We start from the raw sequence: 16,171 nt of genomic DNA, 5'->3' as shown, positions 1-16,171 counted from the left end.
ACACACATCTCTACTCGCATGTTCTTAGCCGGGAATCGAACCAAGGCATATTGGCAGGTGTGAGGTGGTGCTTTACCTACAACTGTATTGTCATTCAATGTGTGATACATTTGGTATTGATGACCATTATTCATTATTTATCTGTATGTATGAAAGTATGAATGGAAAACATCAAGCAAACAAACTAACCCTACTACTAGCCACCCATCAACTCCTTGCTAATCGTTGCTGAGCAATTAAACCTCTCAATTTATTTATTATACTGTACTTGCTAGTAGCAAGCCACACCTTGGAGTCGGGCTTGGGTCGGACGAGCAACTACCAATATCCGTCCGGGACCAAACAGAGGCGGTGGCCACTTCACGGATCTCCCCAATATCCGCTCCAAACAATACCCCATAAATTTCCCGAAGCATGATGGTTCCGCCATGGTATAATTTTCACAAGTATGCCGGCATGTTTCTTTTAACTTAATTTCCCCACACACAATGACCGGTGGCTATTAATTGGCTATACCAAACCCATAGAGGGCGATTGTCCATTAAGGTCATTATGGGTACACGCCCCAAGAGGGTTCCGGTATAATTAAATTTATTTATACAAGACCTTGTTTACTTGTGACAAAACTGACCACAAAACGGTCCCCAGTGATGATTAGAGACAAACAAAACAAACCCATCACGGAGTTATATGCCTGTGATTTGTTGACAGAGCTCGGGAAAGTACTGAGTTTACAGAGCTATTACACATCGGTGAAAGGCTGAAACCAAAAACAATATGGATAACAATTTGCTTTTGATATTGTGCAGCTTTAGATAACTGTTTATTTTAATAATTGTCAATGTGCCGTTTCTTGCGGTTGCATTTTATATAATAAGAGAAAGAAAACCAAGCTTTATGCACTGCCGTTTCTGGTTAAAGGCAGTGGACACTATTAGTAATTGTCAAAGACTAGTCTTCTCACTTGGTGTATCTCAACGTATGCATAAAATAACAAACCTGTGAAAATTTGAGCTCAATTGGTCGTCGAAGTTGCGAGATAATAATGAGAGAAAAAATACCCTTGTCACACGAAGTTGTGTGCTTTCAGATGCTTGATTTCGAGACCTCAAATTCTAAATCTGAGGTTTCGAAATCAAATTCGTGGAAAATTACTTCTTTCTCGAAAACTGCGTCACTTCAGAGGGAGCCGTTTCTCACAATGTTTTTTACCATCAACCTCTCCCCATTACTCGTCACTAAGAAAGGTTTTATGCCAATAATTATTTAGAGTAATTACCAATAGTGTCCACTGCCTTTAACTGGGCTACTAATTACATAGCTATTACACATTGGTGAATGGGTAAAACCAAAAATAATATGGATAACAAAATAATTATGCTTTTGATAACTTTTTATTGTTAGAAAATCTGTTCATTTCAATTGTTGTCAATGTGCCGTTTCTTGAGGTTGCATTTTATATAATAAGAGAAAGAAAACCAAGCTTTATACACTGCCGTTTTAGACCAAAACGTATTAGAATTTCCTTGGTGATTGTCTTGCAATGTTCACAAATTTATACCGCGTTTTGTATTTTTATTTTAAAAACGCTCCCGCCAGTTATACTATCTTTTAAAAACAATTCCGTGTAGAAATACAAAACCAACGTGCTCTTGCGTTTTGGAAATGGTGAGACAGTCGTCGCCCGTGTGAATGTATGTGTCGATACGACGAAGTGGCAAAGGTACGAAGTGTCCGGCACCATAAGTGGACATGAGAGGGCGATACGTTGCCTCACCCCAGAAATTAGGACAGTAGTGACTCGGTTACTTCAAAAGTGGTCAAAAACTTTTTAAGTCGGAACCCCCCCCCCCCCAATCCCACTCCTTCTGAATGTTGGTATCCCCCCCCCCCCCGCCCGATGCAAATGCATCTATTTTGTCAAATACGGACGAACATCATTGAGAGCAGCTAATTCCTTAACCATTATATTTGTTTTCTCACCTGAAAGGCATAGTGTTCAGCACACCAAATAAATTGTCTTTTCCAGCGCTATTATTATATTATAAAAACAACCAACATAACCTCAGCAGAGCGTCCTTGCACGAGGCGAAGCTGAGAGACCGCTCCGATATCACACCTTCCAACTTCAGAAATGATGCACAATTATGAAAGACGTAACTATACTTGCATTTTGTGGCGATTAAAACTTTGTATGAACTAAACTAATGAGTAAGTGTCCACCCCCACCCCCGCCCCCCACGTGAGAGGCTATAAAATTAAAGACCGTGTCCAAAATGTATTCCTCTTGAGGGCGCTGTTGACATTGCATCAGATTGCATCCAGGGATATGGATGCACGTCGTCGTCTTTTTCTTCACATGTTCAAGAAATTTTTATGATTTTGCTAAAATTCTTGACATTCTGAACAGCTAAAGGTAAGAAAATGCAGTGTTTATCAAACCTGGCTTTCTTACATTTAGGTTATTCTTTGTAATTGGATGGTCTTTAACATTAAATGATTGGTTCACGAAGCCAGCCTGTACGCCCAATTTACGGACAAGCAACGACGATTGTTCATTCAAGAACACGTCGAGTGTAGTGATTGGATTTCCGTTTGTTTAACCCATTTATTTAACAGGTACATCACATGGGTACGTTTACCCAGGGGCAAACCTTGGTAGGATGGCCGTGTGTCCATTGCACATGAGGAGTTCACCTGGCCCTGGCTGGGCTAACGAATTATTTAGCACTTTATTATATTTATAATATTAATATAAGTTATAAGGGGATTTAAGTGCCACTTGTGCAATGAATGCACTGATGTGATGCAAAACAGAAGTAATTTTTTACTCAATGCTGTTCAGTCACTGTGTACAGGGCAATGAAGAAAGGTCATTGTTTAATAAAAAGTTCCTGTAACTTTGTGATTATTTTGTTCTGTTACAAAATAGCCTACACCTTTTTAATTGAGCCATGGATGAATGGTCCCATGGAGAAAGGAAATACACATTTTATTTTGTTTGGTAGCAGGATAATTTTCAAATAAAGTTACAATAAATGTAAAAGTTTTGTGTGGCGCCACAACTTTTTCATTCAATATGTATAGTATCTAATTTAACTCGATGAGATATCTCTTTTTGTAAAAATGAGTGAATGAAAAATGGGTTATTCCACATTTTCTTGTTTATTTTGTGTTTATTATTTATTTTTACTAATTTAAAACTCTTTTTTTTTATGTGAGCCTGTAAAAATAATAACGAAGGAAAGAGCTGTAAATTCGACGAACTCATTTGTAAAAATTATATATTATTGTTTGAAAGGTCAGTATTATAATATACACAATTACACAGTTGCTTACAAATTCAATGCATGTAGGTAGAATTTACAAGGGAAGTAACATGAGGTCAATCACCCGGGTGAGCTTAATACAAGGTGAAGATCGTAAAAAGTAAATGTAAATTTGCTCACACAACTTTTAAATTAAACGTTCTCGAATATGACAGAAAAAATTATATTTCAGATTTGTTTTTATCTACAATTACAATTACACTGGACACTTTTGGTAATTGTCAAAGACAAGTCTTCTCACTCAGTGTATCTCAACCCATGCATAAAATAACAAACCTGTGAAAATTTGGTCGAAGCTTAATTGGTCGAAGTTGGGAGATAATATTGAAAGAAAAAACACGCTTGCTATACAAAATTACTTCTTTCTCGAAAACTACGTTACTTTAGAGGGAGCCGTTTCTCACAATGTTTTATAATATCAACAGCTCTCCATTACTCTTTACCAAGTAAGGTTTTATGCTAATAATTATTTTGAGTAATTACCAAAAGTGTCCAGTGCCTTAAAGAATATTTCAGCCTACGATTAGACAATGTTTTTTTTTTATCCTTTCAAATCATGTATAAAACCTTTAATCTTTCACAATTTATCAGCAGGTTGATAACATTTCTCGTCATCCATGGCTGACGTAAGCAGCGAGGTACGGCGTAAGGGCACAGCCAAGGTCCGAGCTCTCCAAGAGATTGAGAGAACCGTCCGGGAACGATGGGATCGGGAGAAGATCTTTGAGGAGGATGCACCGAGCGGGGTCAAAGGTCCTGGGTAAGGAAGAACACCGCTGGGCTAAGCCTGTGCGTTTCTGGTTATTTTTTTGTAAATGTGAGACCGCTTCTGAAACGGCAGTTATGCATGTAACCAACAACCGTTAACACAACCGCACATGAGATCAGAAAATATTGCCAACGATAATTACGCGTAGCAATAACCAGCTGAATACTACCAGTCACAGATAGTACAAGTCATTCACTCAGGACTATAAGATATAGAAAGGTTTGCGGTAACACCATGTAATGACTATCTCTATATGAGTTGGGGTGGTTCTGAAAAGAACCGTAGGTTTCAACTCGACGTTTCCATCAGTATGCTCTGATCGTCTTCTGGATGGATTTGTATGTATGGATTTCAGCAAATTGCTTATTTTGAATAGTTTTTTGCTCCTGGTAAATGGAGTTATCAAGAGTGGTCTTCAAAGTCATGAAAGTAATTGTTGGCACAGAGAAATATTCAGCTTCTAAGAAAAAAACTAGCTTGTAGATTTTGATTGATTTATACTAATTTTTCACTAAGCGACCTATTGATTATTACGAGAATGAAATTACAATTAAGGACCTTGTAGCACTGAGCCGACACAGTGACATTATCTTTTGGCCTGGGTAGTTGTTGTTATTTACTCATAATCATTTTCTCTCCAGGAAAGATAAATACATGGTGACCTTCCCATATCCTTATATGAACGGCAGGCTTCATTTGGGCCACACGTTCTCATTGTCTAAGTGTGAGGTGAGTGTACAATTATCTTCTCTCCTAAGTTTAAGACTCATCACTTCAAATCTGCTTACATTTAGTCCCTTGCACTTGTCATTTCCAGATAAAATTCTTTGTCATAAATTTGTCTTTACTTTGTTAAAGACAGTGGACACTATTGGTAATTGTCAAAGACTAGTCTTCTCATTTCATGTATCTCAACATATGCATAAAATAACAAACCTGTGAAAATTTGAGCTCAATTGGTTGTTGAAGTTGCGAACAAAATAATGAAAGAAAAAAACACCTTGTAACACGAAGTTGTGTGCTTTCAGATGCTTGATTTGGAGACCTCAAATTCTAAATCTGAGGTCTCGAAATCGAATTTGTGGAAAATTACTTCTTTCTCAAAAACTACATTACTTCAGAGGGAGCTGTTTCTCACAATGTTTTATACTATCAACCTCTCCCATTACCAAGTAAGGTTTTATACCAATAATTATTTTGAGTAGTTACCAATAGTGTCCACTGCCTTTAAGCGCCTAGGTTACTAGAATGATGGCGCTTGATTGATTAATTGTATGCAATTGCAATACATGTGCATGCAAAAGTGATGCTCCCCAAACAAAGAAAAGGCTAGGTCACACTGAACTAGTTCTCAAAACGTCTGATCCTGTCCTTAAAGGGTGGCTGCAGTGTTTTTTTTTTATTCATTTAAACGATTTAACATGACTTTTTAAACCTGAAACGATTATTTATTATTTTTTATTAAATGCGCAAGCCTTCATTTGCATAAACGTGACGTCATGTCGGTAACCCGAGCCGTCGGGCCCCCTGGCTGTGTGCATATAGAGACGTGTGCACTGTGTGGCCTGGTACCTATGCGCGTGTAGTTAGGGACCAGATTCTTTTTGCCGAAGATATGTTTGAATTCCTGACAAGATGTCGATGGTAGGGGGCTGTAACAATCCACAAAGTGTGGGGGACATGACTTATTCGCTAATTACGCAAGTCAGATATGTCGGGAATAAACAAAACACATTTTATTGATGTTCAATACATATATCAGAAATAAATGACAGCAAAATTAACTGTTTTATTTTAATTCACTGCAGCATCCCTTTAAGAAAAATCATATAAGGGGTTTGGTTTGGCTAGAGCATATTGCATTGGTCGCAAGGCGGTTCGGTTTGTTGCACGTCCTTCTTGTTTTAAGTCTGTGCTACTCTGTCTAATTGCAGGACATGATGGTCGCCCGACAATTTGTAAAGGCTCAATGTTCTGGAGCACCATGCCAATCAAATTTGTCTGAGCCCATCCATGAAGTTCATAAACGGACAGTAAAAAGTGTCCACTCCATTTGCGCACAATTTAGTTCCTTTTGGCTTCATTTTTTCAAAACGTAGTGAGAACGAGCTCAGTGTAATGGGGGCTTACCTGATCTGTTCATTTCCAGCCCTTATATATTTCCAACAGTAGAGAAACAATGCAATTCAACTACAAGTATAACCATTAATAGTTTTGTGTATGACTTTTTTCCGTCAGTTTTCTGTTGCCTACCAGCGCCTGAAGGGAAAGCGATGTCTGTTCCCGTTTGCCTTCCATTGCACTGGCATGCCAATCAAGGTAAGAAAATCACCATCAAAACATGAAACCCAAATTCGGTCACAACCTTCGTTTTTTTGTTAGCACTTCACATTTTCCTTTTCTAAAATGACCTCAAGAGCCTCAGGTTCCGTGTAGTAAGTCAGGTTTTGTGGATTAAGTCAAGTTTCACGGACTATTTTCGTTTTCACCTTGGTCGCCCTCCCCACATCACTTTTCATAGGACAAAAATTTAGCTTTGTATGTTTTGTATTTTTCTTCCCTTCATGCCAAGTGTATTCATTGTCTAGATCTTTTTTAACTAGTCGATACACTCACTCTATGCACCTGTAGTTAGTGATCCTTTTACCCTAGGTTTGTGTCTTTAAAGCAATCGCACAACATCGGTAAACAGTATTGTCCAAAGGCCTACACTTCGTGTATCACAACTTATATATATAAAATAACAAACCTGTGAAATTTGGGCTCATTCGGTCATCGGAGTTTGGAGAAAATAACGGGAAAACCCACCCTTGTTTCTGCACGTTTCGCCGTGTCATGACACGTGTTTTAAATAAATCCGTTGTTCTCGATATTGAGAATTGATAATTGATTTAATGTTTTCTCAAAAAGTAAAGCATTTCATGGAATAATATTTCAAGGGGAGTCTTTCACCATTACCTTCTGTAAACCCTGTAAGTTATTCGTTAATCTGTGAACTTTTAATTTTTGTTCAGTTCCGAAGGTGTCCAATGGCTTTAGCGTCTTTTACATCGTGAGATATATGTAGGGCAGTTAGACTATAGGTAAAAATTTGAGCACAGGAACGCCTGCCATTGTTATGGTTTGAATCAGCTAAAGTGACTATTTGTACTTTCATCTGTTCATAAACTGACACACAAGTTTCATTTACCGTTACAATGACACACAAGTTGCATTTACCGTTATAATGCTTGGCACACAGAAAGCTCAAATGTCATTGGGAACTGATATCGGGAACTTCAACTGATAACTCATATTGTAATATATATTATTTTTGTTCAGGCATGCGCTGACAAGTTGAAGAGAGAGATGTCCGAGTTTGGTTGTCCTCCGATCTTCCCTAAAGAGATTGAGGGTGAAGATGAGATCGACAAGAAGGCATCACAACAAGAGAGTGACATCATCATCAAGGACAAGTCCAAAGGAAAAAAGGTAATTTCCTGAGAAGATCTGTAGAAAGGGTGTGGGTACTTTTTGTATGAAATAATGTCCACTAACAAATTACACTTAAACAGTTTGTAGATAATAATGGTAGAAAGCTTCCCTTAAAATATTACCTACTGAGGTGCTGTAGTTTTTGAGAAATGAGTAAACAAAACTTTCTCCTGAAGACAATCGAAGCATACTGATCGAAACGTTGACTTGTTAACCACTGGTTCTTTTTAGAAGCAACACTACTCAAAAAGAGAAACTCACTTTGTGTTACCGCAAACCTCTCTTAGTTGTTTAATTCCACCATGCAAAGTTTCAAATCCTACTTAAAACAATTTCCTAGATAATTTCCGCCGGTCGGCAAAAATTATTTTAGCTTGTCAACGGATTTAGGTTACTCTCCTGAAAACTTTGCTCTGTGATTAACTTGACGACTAGTGAAGCTAAAACTTTCACAGGTAAATAAAGTACATATAATATTCATTCACAGTGAATAGGGATTCATGTCATGGCAAAAAATTTGATCTACAAAAGGTATCAAACCCTATAAGTGGGGAAATTATTTTTTAAATGTGTGTTAATTGATGACCACTTCTTGAAGTATTGCTTCTAACAACTCAATGATTATGTTTCATTTACAGAGCAAAGTATTAGCTAAGACCGGCCCAGCCAAGTTTCAGTGGCAGATCATGCAGTCCCTGGATATACCAGAAGAGGAGATCCCCCTGTTTGCTCACACTGACCACTGGCTGGAATACTTCCCACCATTGGCCAAGAAGGATCTGCACATGATGGGACTCAAGGTGGGTGCCACTCACAAATAAATTTGTATTTGAAAACAAAACGGATGCAAAAGATTTGTCGCCATCTTCGTCATGTGTGTTAGCACTGTATACTCAGTGCTTTTCCTGAATTCTGTGAAAAAAATTGTAGGCATATTACTCTGGTGGGATTCAAACCCACGACCTTTGCAATTCCAGAGCAGTGTCTTACCAACTAGACCACTGAGATTGCCCGGTAGCTAGAGGCAGTTTGAATCTTATTTTTAGCAGCGAGTACTGCAACAATTTGATAGATGTTGTAAAACCAAAATAAATATTGAAAATTAATTTGGTTTTTACCCATACACCATTATGTGTTAGCACTGTATATTCAGTACTTTTGTGATATATTTTTGTGATTTTTTTTCCACAGGACTCGGGAAAGTACTGAGTATACAGTGCTAACACACATCAGTGTATGGGTATAAACCAAATTAATATTCTGTATTCCCGATGCAAATTTAACATCTCTTATAAAATAAATATTCTTTATCCCCAATGCAAATTTAACATCTTTTACATCTTCTTCATGTTTCCTGTCTCCATTTGTAAAAGTTAATTCTGACTGTAACTGTTTGTGTAAGGGCCAGACTATTTTTAGATTCCAGGCTTATTTTCATTGCATTGATTTGAATGGAAGGAAATCATAGTGTGCGTTTTTATGTTAAACATCACATAACAAGTGGGGACCTGAAAAACAAAAGTAGGCCACACAATTTAGGAATTTGAATACTGTGTGGACTTAGCTCACAGTGTTTTTTAGAGTGTTGAAGAACATGATTTGTGCACAGAGCAAAGAAATGTCCACAGAGTGTGTGCAGCACAGACCTGTGTGTTTGTGTGGTAATACCTTGCGGATATCAAAAGTAAACAAAATGGCAGAAACAAAAGGTCCATAATTGGGAACTCTAAAGACTGGGGTGCTCCACAAGAAATCTTTTTTTATCTAAAGGTTTCCCCAGTGCTTTCGGAGTGGTGCCTAGTGCTCCAACCACCACAGGGACTACTTTAACTTTCACTTGTCTTATTAGTAATATATATATATATATTTGTTTTTTTTACAGACTGACTGGAGGCGTAGCTTCATCACAACCGACGCTAACCCCTACTATGATTCCTTTGTGCGTTGGCACTTCCTAACCCTAAAGAAGGCCGGCAAGGTGAAGTTTGGCAAACGCAACACCATCTACTCCCCGAAGGATGGACAGCCATGTATGGATCACGACAGACAGTCCGGTGAGGGAGTTGGACCTCAGGAATACACTCTGATTAAGATGAAGGCAATCAAACCATATCCTGAAAGACTCAAGTAAGTCAGAGGAATTATTTGCTGCCCTCAAGTAAGTCTTGGGAAATATTGCTGCCCTCAAGTAAGTAGGAAATAGTGTTTCCCTAAAAAAAAAATTGTGGCCAGCAGTATTTCTTCATTTTTTTTTAGGGCAGCAGTATTTCCTAAGAATTCTTTTTAGGACAGCAGTATTTTCATACAAAAATGTTTTAGAGCAGCAGTATATCCTAAGAAATATTTTAGAGCAGCAGTATTTCCTAAAAGTTATTTTAGGGCAGCAGTGTTTCCTAATAAAATTTTGTATAGAGCAGCCATAGAGTTATATATAAGAACTAGAGGGCGCACGAGTGATGCTTCGTGCACAAACGCCACGGGACCGCAAGATGACAAGCGTGTAATTCTGCACGCATGTTGAATATGAAATACACGTTTGAGGTTTTTTTTATTGAACGCTCACGCGATGCTGTTTGTTCAACTTACAAAATGGCCGGTCAAACACACGCTGTGAGATGCCAGTTTTGTCAACTTAGAAAATGGCCACCTGCATGCCGGAGCGCGTATATAGGCCAGTGCGCCCTCTAGTTCTTATATATAAATCTATGAGAGCAGCAGTGTTTCCTAAGAACAGTTTTAGGGCAGCAGCATTTCCTGAAAAATGTTTTAGAGCAGCAGTATTTCCGGTAATATTGCTGCCCTCAAGTAAGTCTCAGGAAATATAGCTGTATATTTATTTTAAAGGATGATCTTCAATACCCATCTGACAACTCATCTCAACGCTTTAGAGACCATAGCAACCAGAAACGGCTAGTACCCCAAAATAACTAATTTTTAGATGGTAATTATTTATATTTCTTCAAAACACACAGGAAACTATCAAGTAAAAGCATCTTCTTGGTGGCTGCTACCCTGAGACCTGAAACGATGTATGGTCAGACCAACTGCTGGGTTCGACCAGACATGAAATACATCGCATATGAAACCAAGCAAGGAGAAGTGTTTATCAGTACGCACCGAGCCGCAAGGAATATGTCGTACCAAGGCATCCTGAAGGTAGAGGGGAAGGTGACTGTCTTGGTAGATCTTGTTGGCCAGGTAAGATCATTATCCACTTTAAAGACAGTAGACACTATTGTTAATTGTCAAAGATCAGTCACTTGGTGTATCTAAACATATGCATAAAATAACAAACCTGTGAAAATTTGAGCTCAATCGGTCATCGAAGTTGCGAGATAATAATGAAATAAAAAACGCCCTTGTCACACGAAGTTGTGTGCTTTTAGATGATTGATTTCGAGACCTCAAATTCTAAACTTGAGGTCTCGAAATCAAATTCGTGGAAAATTACTTCTTTCTCGAAAACTACGTCACTTCAGAGGGAGCTGTATCTCACAATGTTTTGTACTATCAACCTCTCCCCATTACTCGTTACCAAGTGTGGTTTTATGCTGATAATTATTTTGAGTAATTACCAATAGTGTCTACTGCCTTTAAGAAAGCTCAGTGACTGACAGGCGCTCCAGAGTCTCCACAAACCCTAATTAAGTACACAAAGAGTTTGACGTCTGAAACAGTTAGGAGCCACTGGGTGCGCTAGAAGTCGAAAGACCAACTGTTGCAGTCTTTTGGAACAACTGAGGAGCGCCTTGTTTTCAGATTTTAATCTTGTCATGAGATGAACCTAATGTTAATGTTATGTTGAGCCGCCTGTCTGAAACCAAGGTTTATTTGGGTCGACCTAGAGTCGCTCCTAATCTATTTGGTTTGGCGCAACTCTGGCGCGCTGTCTGAAATGGTTGTTAGATCATTGAACTCAAGTTCTTGTGGTTAATCCAGAGGCGAGGTGCGGTTTGAATCCCAATCATGACACTTGTGTTCTTGAGCAAGATGCCTTGCTAAAGGTGCTTCTCGTCGCCCAGGTATTTGTGAAGGTAGAGGTTGGAATTGTGTTTGAAAAAGACTTCAGAGCCTTGAAAAGATAAGAAATAATATCTAAATTTTTTGTGAATCTGTTTCTACATGTAGGATATAATGGGAATGGGACTGAGTGCTCCTTTAACCTCTTATAAAGTCATCTACACTCTGCCGATGTTGACCATCAAGGAAGGGAAAGGGTCAGGGGTCGTCACCAGCGTCCCGTCAGACTCGCCAGACGATTATGCCGCCCTCAGGGATCTCAAGAACAAGAAGGTGATTATTAGTCTTAAAAATTAAAAGCGTTATTGTTTTTAAAGGGTTTGGGTACTGTAGATCAAGTGTCTGGCCATGACTTTAATCCCTACTCACTCATTTAATATAATTTACCTGTAGAAGTTTCAGCTTCATTAGTCGTCAAGTTTTTTAGAAAGGAAAGTTAAAATCACGCAGCAATGTTTTCAGGAGAGTTGCGTAAATCCATTGAACATGCTAAAATAGTGGTTTTTGTTAAATTATTTTACTCATTTCTCAAAAGCTACAGCGCCTCAGCAAGTAATATTTCAAGGAAGGCTTTCTACCATCATTATTGTTGACCTATGTATGTTCAATGTAAATCTTTGAACGTTTGTACACAAATTTCACAATTATTGCAGCCCTTAAATAAGTCTTAGGAATTATTGAATAGGATTACTTTATTAAGTGCAGACGTGTACTTGACCATTATTTCTGAATCCTACCAAGGTAACTGCTGATTTCACTATGACTAGAATAAGTATCTTCTTAATTACTGAATCACAATTCCTTGATTGTGCAATTCATAATCAAAGACGTTAAACTGATGTTTGTGAGAGAGATTGGCTGTTGCCAGACGGGTGTTTATATCCCTTTGTTGGAGTTTGTTGAGTTCCCTTGATGGGAAGATCATTCAAACAAACAAACATTTATGAATTTGATTTTGATTTTGTCACCACCAGGAGTTCCGTGCCAAATATGGACTGAAGGACGAGGCAGTTTTGCCCTTTGACCCCATCCCAATCATCGACATCCCCGGCATGGGTAACTTAGCCGCCGTCAAGGCCTGCGACGATTTAAAGATTAAGAGTCAGAACGATAAGGACAAGCTGGCGGAGGCCAAGGAGATGGTTTACCTCAAAGGTTTCTATGAAGGGGTAAGAAACTTTCAAAGTTTGTTTCTGTTTTATTCCATCAATCTTTCAAGGATGAGATTCTACAGACTTTTACCTCCTCTTTTGAGTTTTATTTTGCAAGGAGCTTATTTGCAATTGGAGTTGGGGCACAAATGCCGTTACCGAAAATCCTTGCACCTTCTGACATTTAATGTCACGAGACCTTGTACCAGGTTTAAGCTGTGACCAGATTTCTGGATTAACAGTCGTTTACGTGAGATATTGCAATCGGCAGTATTTGTCTTGTTTTGCAGACAATTTTTCCTCAGACAATTTTGATTTCAAAATACTATCCGTTAAAGCCACTAATTTGTCCTAAGCTCAGTTGTTTCCTGTTGTTATGCGGCCTTCCTCAGCTGATCTACGAATATTAGTCTCCTCCTGCCCTTGCTCATGTTGCAATCAATGGGTTCCCAGAGAATTGGGGGCTCACAGCTAGCTCTGGATGGCCTACACAGTGTCCAGCAAGCCTCATCCTTCGTTCCCTGATCTTAACAGTTACCCTTGGTAGGGCAGCGTAGAGCGCTGAGTTTGGCATATGGTCTTCCCAGTGCACATCAAGGGCCATCCGTAGCATTCTTATATAGACGCCGTCTAGTGCTCTTTCTTGATTTGCTGTCAGAGTCAATGTCTCGGGTTCATACGAACAGACGCCTCTTAATGTAATCGTTGAGACCAGCTCTCCATGCTCGTCTCCACACAGTACAAAGACTTGAAGAGCTTTAAAGCGGTTATGTCTGATCCTAATCTGGGTTTGAAGCACAATGATCTTGCTGGGCAGTGAGCTCTATCTCATGTGATTACTGAGTTACGTCATAATGGTGTCGTAGAATTGACTACTAGTGCAGGCCCTTATTAGGTTTCCTTGGTGACATAGTGACTGCATATTTAAGCTCATCTGTTTCTTTCTGTTGATTTGTGACCTTATGTGATGTTTTATGGAGTTGTACTTCTATTCCAGTCACCCGGGAGCTTAGGGTGTCGATTGATTTGATGATTAGATCGAGTTTTGTTTGCATGGCTGCGATGTCATCTCTGCATGTGCATGCTTGGCAGCCATCTTGGTCATGGCTTTCCTTACTTGGTGACGAGTCCAATCTTTTTTTTGGAATGTCTTTTTTTTTTTAAGGGACTCCCTAACATGTTCAACCTACAATTGCATATTTTCCCTACCCCTAGTAGACGAATAAGCGGACCCATCGAAGGACACATGGGGCTCTGACTAGAGTTATGCCGTTTCTTCTTGCGATGTCGTCTGCCCCTGTCAGATTGATGAGCTGGGCAAGACGACTTGCGCTCTGAAGAGCCATAGTTGGTCTTGGATGTGGAAGAGGCCATGCTTTTAGGTCTCGCTTCAGAAACCGGAGCCCCGGAGGGAGCGGTTGTAGTAGTAGGGTCCAAGGTAATGGAAGCTAGAGGCCCGGAAGGCGTAGCTCCGTACCCTTACAGGGTGTAGGTTTATCCTTCTTGGGTTTTTTAATGCTTGGATTAAAGAGTGGAGGCCCTGCACGGTCAGCCCTAACAAGCACGCCTGAAGTGCTGTGGGCCAGAGCCCCGGAGAGCGTGTCCCCAGCAAGAGCATCATCATTAACCATTGGGACTGGAGGCTGGAGAGGCGCAGCCCTAGCATTAGCATCTGAAATGTTACCAGGAGCCACAAGCACTGAAAGCATGTCCCTGGTAAAGGAAACAGAAATATCTCTCCCAGTAGAATCTCTGAGGCCGAAGCCGTGCCAACGACGCAGTGCATCTCGAACAGCGAGATTCTGCTCTTTTTTTATTTGTTTTTTCACTCAAATCTTCTTATCTTACGAGCGAAGAAAACGAAAACAATAAAGATAAATTAATAATAAAGATGATACAAACTTTGTATACTCTTGTCCTTATAAAACTTTACAAAATAACAGAGAATCTGAAAGCTTATACAATGCGTTCAAAGGCGTAAATCCAAAAAAAGTCCGTTCAGGTCGAACACTAGAGAAAAAGAGGTTGAGTTATCCAACACAATTGTAGGTTTATGATGAAGATTTGCTAGTTTTACTTGAATAGTTGGCGGTTTTAGTATAAATTTTGTTGAATTTGCTGGAGAGCGACATGATCGATCCATGTCAACTATGTACATGTTATGCATCAAGCTGGAAAATCTCCTGGCAAGTAGATACACACATGGTGTTACCACATACCAATCATATATTGAAATGTTTCTGTTACAAAGGTCATGATCGTGGAAGAAGTCAAAGGTCAGAAGGTTCAAGACGTCAAGAAGGTCGTCCAGAAGAAGATGCTTGACAAAGGAGAAGCTTTGATGTACCTTGAACCCGAGAAGAAGATAATGTCTCGCTCTGGGGACGAGTGCGTGGTGGCGCTGTGTGACCAGTGGTATTTGGACTATGGAGAGGAGGTCTGGAAGAAACAGACCACCACAGCCATGGAGAAAATGGAGCTGTAAGTAATTTATGTGTGAAAGTTTACCTTTGAATTTTGGAACCATTTTATTGTTCAAAGGCAGTGGACACTATTGGGTATTACTCAAAATAATTATTAGCACAGAACCTTTCTTTGTAAAGAGTAATGTGGAGAGGTTGATAGTATTCAACATTGTGAGACACAGCTCCCTCTGAAGTGATGTAGTTTTCGAGGAAGAAGTAATTTTCCACAAATTTGATTTTGAGACCTCAGATTTAGAATTTGAGGTCTCGAAATCAAGCATCTGAAAGCACACAACTTCGTGTGACCTTTGTGCAACAAGGGTGTTTTTTGTTTCATTAATATCTCGCAACTTCGACGAAAATTGAGCTCAAATTTTCACAGTTGTTGTTATTTTATGCATATGTTGAGATACACCAACTGTGAAGACTAGTCTTTGACAATACCAATAGTGTCTAGTGTCTTTAAGTTATAAGATGCAGTCAATTCTTTCTAAGTTGTGCATATTGTACTATTACTCCTCACACACGAGCCTTTTGTTAAGGCCTTTGTGGCTTGGAGAGCTGTTATCCAAAGTGACTGGAACGGTAGACCACGCACGCCAGCAACAACTTGTTAATATTAATATTCTTTATCCCCATTAACATGTATTATATCGTTGCGGTACATCTATTATATCGTTGCTGTACCCGCTGCCAAAACATAGGATTCGAACTGCCTCTAGCTACCGGGCAACCTCGGTAGTCTAGTTGGTAAGACACTGCTCTAGAATTGCAAGGGTCGTGGGTTTGAATCCCACCCGAGTAACACAGACATGCCAACTAGTACGTTTTTCCCGTATTTTGTACGGGTTTTTGTAAAAAATACGGGTGATTGGGTTTTGCAAAAAAAATACGGTTTGAGCATCACCACCACAAAAATACAATTTTATCCCATGTTGGCCGTCGTGCCCTTTTTTAACTCAA

At 39.3% G+C, this 16,171-nt stretch overlaps 1 protein-coding gene across 2 annotated transcripts in view; it reads left to right on the top strand.

Annotated features, from left to right (window-relative positions):
* The first annotated feature begins 2,307 nt into the window (after positions 1-2,307).
* LOC139935895 (leucine--tRNA ligase, cytoplasmic-like) overlaps positions 2,308-16,171 on the top strand; it is a 32,764-nt gene continuing 18,900 nt past the window's right edge. The window contains exons 1-11 of one of the 2 annotated variants that reach the window (XM_071930514.1): positions 2,308-2,416; positions 3,924-4,089; positions 4,740-4,827; positions 6,337-6,417; positions 7,420-7,569; positions 8,211-8,372; positions 9,455-9,699; positions 10,545-10,770; positions 11,701-11,865; positions 12,567-12,761; positions 14,995-15,224. In XM_071930514.1, coding sequence (XP_071786615.1) covers positions 3,947-4,089; positions 4,740-4,827; positions 6,337-6,417; positions 7,420-7,569; positions 8,211-8,372; positions 9,455-9,699; positions 10,545-10,770; positions 11,701-11,865; positions 12,567-12,761; positions 14,995-15,224 — 1,685 coding nt within the window. In that variant the 5' untranslated portion in view covers positions 2,308-2,416; positions 3,924-3,946. Of the gene's footprint in view, positions 2,417-3,920; positions 4,090-4,739; positions 4,828-6,336; positions 6,418-7,419; positions 7,570-8,210; positions 8,373-9,454; positions 9,700-10,544; positions 10,771-11,700; positions 11,866-12,566; positions 12,762-14,994; positions 15,225-16,171 lie in introns of both variants that reach the window. The other variant, XM_071930513.1, reaches the window with a different exon arrangement.

This window comes from Asterias amurensis, chromosome 4 (assembly GCF_032118995.1).
Source record: "Asterias amurensis chromosome 4, ASM3211899v1".
In the NCBI taxonomy this organism is placed as follows: domain Eukaryota; kingdom Metazoa; phylum Echinodermata; class Asteroidea; order Forcipulatida; family Asteriidae; genus Asterias; species Asterias amurensis.
This window is presented reverse-complemented; position numbering and strand designations above follow the sequence as displayed.